Source organism: Cynoglossus semilaevis, chromosome Z (assembly GCF_000523025.1).
Source record: "Cynoglossus semilaevis isolate Cse_v1.0 chromosome Z, Cse_v1.0, whole genome shotgun sequence".
NCBI classification, from domain to species: Eukaryota; Metazoa; Chordata; class Actinopteri; order Pleuronectiformes; family Cynoglossidae; genus Cynoglossus; species Cynoglossus semilaevis.
The window spans coordinates 7,175,377-7,180,968 of record NC_024328.1 but is presented as its reverse complement, the minus strand read 5'-3'; the positions used below and the strand labels follow the sequence as shown (position 1 = coordinate 7,180,968).

General features: G+C 41.1%; 1 protein-coding gene across 3 annotated transcripts in view; it reads left to right on the top strand.

The window, feature by feature from the left end:
• Positions 1-243: 243 nt before the first annotated feature.
• The window catches only part of prr16 (proline rich 16), a 19,842-nt gene continuing 14,493 nt past the window's right edge, over positions 244-5,592 (top strand). For all 3 annotated transcript variants that reach the window (XM_008335981.3, XM_017042927.2, XM_025053353.1), the window contains exon 1: positions 244-1,867. In XM_008335981.3, coding sequence (XP_008334203.1) covers positions 1,733-1,867 — 135 coding nt within the window. In that variant the 5' untranslated portion in view covers positions 244-1,732. The remainder of the gene's footprint in view (positions 1,868-5,592) is intronic.

Genomic DNA, 5,592 nt, shown 5'->3' with positions numbered 1-5,592 from the left:
TATACCAGTGGTCACTGACCTTTTTTTGTTCCAAGGACTGGTCAGCCAGTACCACCCGTTACTACAGACCACTAATAAGGTACTGAACATTGAAGGATCATTACATTTCCAAAATAAAACATCTTTTAGACTCTGTTCTGTTTGTATCAGAGTCTGAATGACCTATTATTTTAAAATATGTCCAGATTATCTTTAAATAAAGAAAGTAAATGGATATGACTGGATTTTCATTGAATGAAGTAAATTAGTAAAAATTAGTAAAATGTTTTCAGTGTGTCACCGTGTACCAAATGACCTATGGACTCGTACTGGTCCGCGGACCGGGGGTTGGGTACCTCTGATCTATACAGCGTTTCATTTACAACCGGCCCTTCAAATGGAACTGTACTGATGATGTGGCCCTCGGTGAAAATGATCAAGTGAAAAAGATTAAGCCAATCCTAGAATTAAACAGACAGATCACCAGTCACAGAGCCACATACATTATACAGACTAACAACCATTCCATCACATTGTACCTATTACAGACTCAGATCAACCTAATCTCTAAATCCCTACCCCTGCATGTTTTTGCAATGTTGGATGAAACCAGATCAGACCTGTTAGATCATAGGTGTCAAACTCAAGGACCTCGGGGAAAATGTGGCCCACTGGGTCATTTTGTGTGACCCGCAGTAGCTTAGAAAGTTACAATCAATGCTGCAGAGTTTCTCAACATTGATACATTTTTTTTTTATAATAACGTTTGAATAATGTTTAGTCAGGGGCCACATTTACCCTATTCAGATCAAGTACCAAAACTGGTCCCTGCCTTGAACTTCGGAGATTATTATTTTATCGGGGTTTTTCCCCCCTCAAAAAACCCGTCTTGGTCATTTATCCTGGTGCCACCCGTCTGGCTAAGAGTCAATTTTCTGAGGATCCGTCCTTGAACACAAACACTTCTCGTCAAAGAGGGAGACGGAGCTCCTCCACCTCTGCATGAGAGAGAGAGAGAGAGAGAGAGAGCATCCTCAGCTGTAGGACGTTGGTGGCTCACAGCTCACACACTCAGAGGAAGCAGCGATGGAGAAAGCAGCAGCAGGAGGAGCAGAATGACTGACAGTAACAGGGTGTTTGCCTCCTGGTACTCGATACCTAGTGTTTTCCTGAGGTCTGTCATGACCACCCGGACTCTTCTTTTTGTAAATAAACCCACTGAGGAATGTTTTCACAGTTTTGTCGATGCCTGTGGAGAATGTTCATCCTCCGCGGCGTAATATATTGGAGTAGTGCCCATGAAATCTTGCTTCGTGTGTTTATTTATTACCACTAACCCACTGCTCCGGCTTCTTTTTTGGACCTTATTTTCTTTTTCTGCCTAAATGTTGAATTCAGTGCTCTTTTGGAAGGACAGCAGTCTGGCTCTGTACCCGGACACGAGCATGTGAGGTGAACAAACCTGTGGATAGTTTCTTCAGACAGTATGATGACAAGATATGTGACCATCACCGTTATTTTTCCTGCTGGGCTCTATTGCGCATGCCTGGTGGCGGATATACAGCGCTGGCCGTCGCCACTTGACGCCGTCCTGGCACTAATGTAGGAGCCAAAAAAAAGGGGAAAGCTGAAGAAAAAGTACAAGGGAGAGCAGGACTGAATGAAAATGCCTCGGCAAAGTGGCAGCGTGGCGAGCAAAGGATTTGATCCCCCGAGATCTTCGGCGAAATAAGACTGTGCCCTCAGCTGAAGGATGTCAGCGGCAGCGAATGCAGAGGCTGAAGGAGTAGTCTCCAAAGTGAAAGTCAAAAAGGAGATCAAGACCATCGTGGAGAACCTGGAAACCATCCTGGGAGACTTGAAGGATGTGGCCAAAGAACTCAAAGAGGTACACACACGGGGGGATGTACATGCACGCACGCATTGGCAGCAGTCAAAGTACAAGATGTGTTCAGTGTCACTGTGTTTGCAGGCTTGACTTGGCTTGAAATTGATACAGCTCTTTGTAAGTACACAATCCTCTGCATACCTGCTCTTTTGAGAGACAAAATTAGTAATTAAAAGAACTATTACATACTCCCTTAATTCACTGTTGTATTGGGTGTAGCAAACTTTAACACAGATTTATTTTTGATAATTTTTCCTCTATATAAAATTCTACAAAAGCTGAACAGAGATTTCAACGTTTAGATGAAATTCATAGTGCAGTGTATGAGGTTTTAAATGTCGTAGTCGTATAACACAAAGAAACACTCACCTCACCCTTGTATATGAAGACGATGACATGATGTTGTTTTGTTGGCAACAAGCTGAATATTAGGTGTGACATGTTGTTCTGTACATTTATAACTCCATGAAGATGTCTCAAACACAAGCAAAAAAAAAAAAGAGTTTAAAATGAAAAGTACCAACAGAGGGCTACAAAGCTTCTACATCACTCACAGGCTTTGTACTACTGCTGCAGGTTGTTTCCCACGCTAAAGATTTGACACCCTGCTCTTCTAACCTTATTGTCAAAGAAAGTTGACCTTAATCTGACAAATGAAAGTGATGCATTCGTGTATTGGGAACTAAAAACTGCTTCCAGTTACTTCAATTATTTCTCAGAAAATGGGTTCTCAACACTAAAGACAAGCGGTTTTTAATGTGACAAATTTATTGTAGTGTATATAGTTAGAATTGAAGAAGCTCCTTGAATCAGAGGTGAAACGTCTTCTTTTAGACAATTCACGTCCAGTTGCCTAACAGAACTTTTTTAAACTTGACCATGACCTGGATGACTGAGAATCTTCATAGACAAGTAGTATATATAGTTTTATGTAGGAAGTGTTGGTACAAGAGGCCAAACAAGGGAAAAAAACTAAAGTACACACACACACCCAGCACAGTTACTTCTGTTAAACCCCCGCTGACCTCCATTTATTGGAAAAGCTCAACCGACACATGAACCACAAACTGTAATATAAACACAATTCACAGCCTAATGCTATCTTTAATCAGGTTCTCCTCCAGAGGGACCAGGCTTTGATCCCCAACCAGGACAACTGGTGGTGATAAGCTCAGTATTTACACCGGGACAGAGTAAACAAAAACATAAACGCACTCCCACACATATATTTGCTCAGTCCTATAGGAGCCTGTACATGATCTTTATCTCCAAGATGAATGATGTGCAGCACTCAAGGACATTTGAGGTGATATAAAAAGAAAGCATAACTGTTCTGACTCACTTGAACATAATATGTGTGAGAACAAAAAGTACAGTTAAGTAATAAACAGTTTATTTTCAATGGATTTTTGGGTTCAACAGCAGGTGTTCATGTCATCATCCTAATGTTGGCGGAGAATTACCTCCTAGTGGAGGGTGAAACAGTTGTCTTTTCAGTTTTCTCCTTTCTCTCGCTCATCCTGTGATGTTTCTTTATCCTCTGTTTGCTTTGTCAGTTGTTATCTTTCACCACATGTCATTTTTTTTATCGCAGGCACTCATCATCGTCCTCATCCTTTTTCTGTTTTGTCTGCCTTCTTTCTCCTTCCCATACCTAGAGCGCCCTTGTGAGGGATCAAAAGTCTCAGCTGTCTGATCATCCACGGGAAATGGTAGTTGAGGGAGATTTGCTGTAGGAAAATGAGGATATTAAATGTATTTACTCACAGTTGGTCTCGTGGCCAGAAATATCTCTGTGTTGAGAGACTTACTTTTCATTTAATGCATCTGTTATGGGTCTTGCCTCCTTACACTAATGTCAGTCCTTGAATCCTTTGCTGCCATTTCAGCTGTAATAACCTGCAGCTTTACCTGATTTCGTTTTTTTTTATTCTCCAGGCTGCCACACATTAGTCACTCAGCCTTCTCCGCTAAAGATCTCACCCTAACATGACAGCGTGTCATTCTAATAAAACTCTATTGCACACAGCCTCTCATTCCTGCACTGCATTATGGATGGGTAGTCGACACAGCATCTGTCTCTTTCTGCCTCTCAGGTCTCCTCACTGTGTGTTATTTTTCTCCCTAACTTGAGCTGAATTAGGCCTCCTGTGTTTTTCAATGATTTCCAGTGTGTCACAGCAGGCATCAGAGATAAATGTGAAGAAGAAGGCATTGTAATCTGTCTGTAACTTGCCTTATTTCTTTTTCTTTTTCTTTTTGCTGGCAGTAAATTGTGAAGAGGATCAATTATTCTGGCACTGCACACATACCTAGGGGTGCTGCTATCAACCCCACTATTTGGGTTATAATCCATGGGTAATGCATCTGTTTGTTATAACCTACAAACAGTGCTAAGGAGTTTGGCTCCAGCCTGCACAGATGCTTGGCACACACACCAACACTGGCTGGTCTGTACACTTGACACTTGGTTTTAACTCATATATTTATCTAGAAAAATGTTCCATTTAAAGACAGTATGTAGACTACTCCTTTGTTTGTAGTCCTTCTGGCTGCGTGTCATCTCCTCATTACTCTTCATATGTCTCTCAGGCTCCTCTTAAACCACTGTTTGGACATGCATTTCAAACCCCTAGACGATAGCAGCGGTGTCTCACAGGGGGCTAATGCACTTGGTAGTCTGAGATAAGCTTTACTAATCCCGAAAATTAACACAAGCACATTGTCTTTGCCATAATTATTTCACCAACACTGCATGTTTTGTATAGATAAAAATGTGCATGTGCATGTGCATGTGCTACAAGTATTATCTATATTTGTGCTGCTGCCTCCTAAGCTTTCCCAAGGTTTGGGTTCCTGAAAATGACATTCCTGCCACAGCACTTCATGTTTACTATTTGTCTGGTGCAGCCAGTGAAAACAAATTGTCTTTGAGGAAATATCTTCCAATTCAAATCTTCTTCTCTCTATGCTGGGTCATGAAGAAAAAACATTGTGTATTTGAATGTGATGCACTGCACACAGACAAGCTTTACCATTACAAGGGTCTGAGATAATATCAAAAAAGGTTTGACAACAACACAGCCCACTGACAATGACAGATACGATAGAACACAGAGGTGGCTGTGGTTGGTAACGGAGATGTCTTTCAACTAAAGAATGGCAGCCAGACTCCAGACTGTGATTCTTCATGTTAGAAGTTCATCTTCAGAAATTAGATGAAAAACACAATTTACATTCAGCATAAGGTCATTTGGTCTTTGTTATTCATTCCCTACATTTTTAAGGTTGTTACTCGTGCTGTCAAAATTAACGTGCAGGAGTTTTTAATTATTTACTGCCATGTGCAAAAACAGTTTGTTCTGTTTTAGCCAGCAGTGCTGTAGCTGAAATTGCCCTGGTTCGTGATTATTTACAAGATCTAGAAAAACAGAGGGTTTTTTGCATTGACTTGTTATTTGTTGTCTTAGGACTACACCACGTTGCTTACTTTGTTCAATGTGTGGCTTGGAATGAGATGTTTGGCTACGTACAGAATCTCATATAGCTTTAATCAGACCGAAACAAATCCAAAGTCAGACAGTATATTCACGACTACACTGTTGCTTTGCGGTTAGACAGGAAATTGAATTCTTCTCATTCATGCAGTGGTCTTTGTCAATGAATGCAGCATTTTCTGACCTTATCCTTTACTTGTAGTAAGGTGGCAACAGGGGTAGGATCCC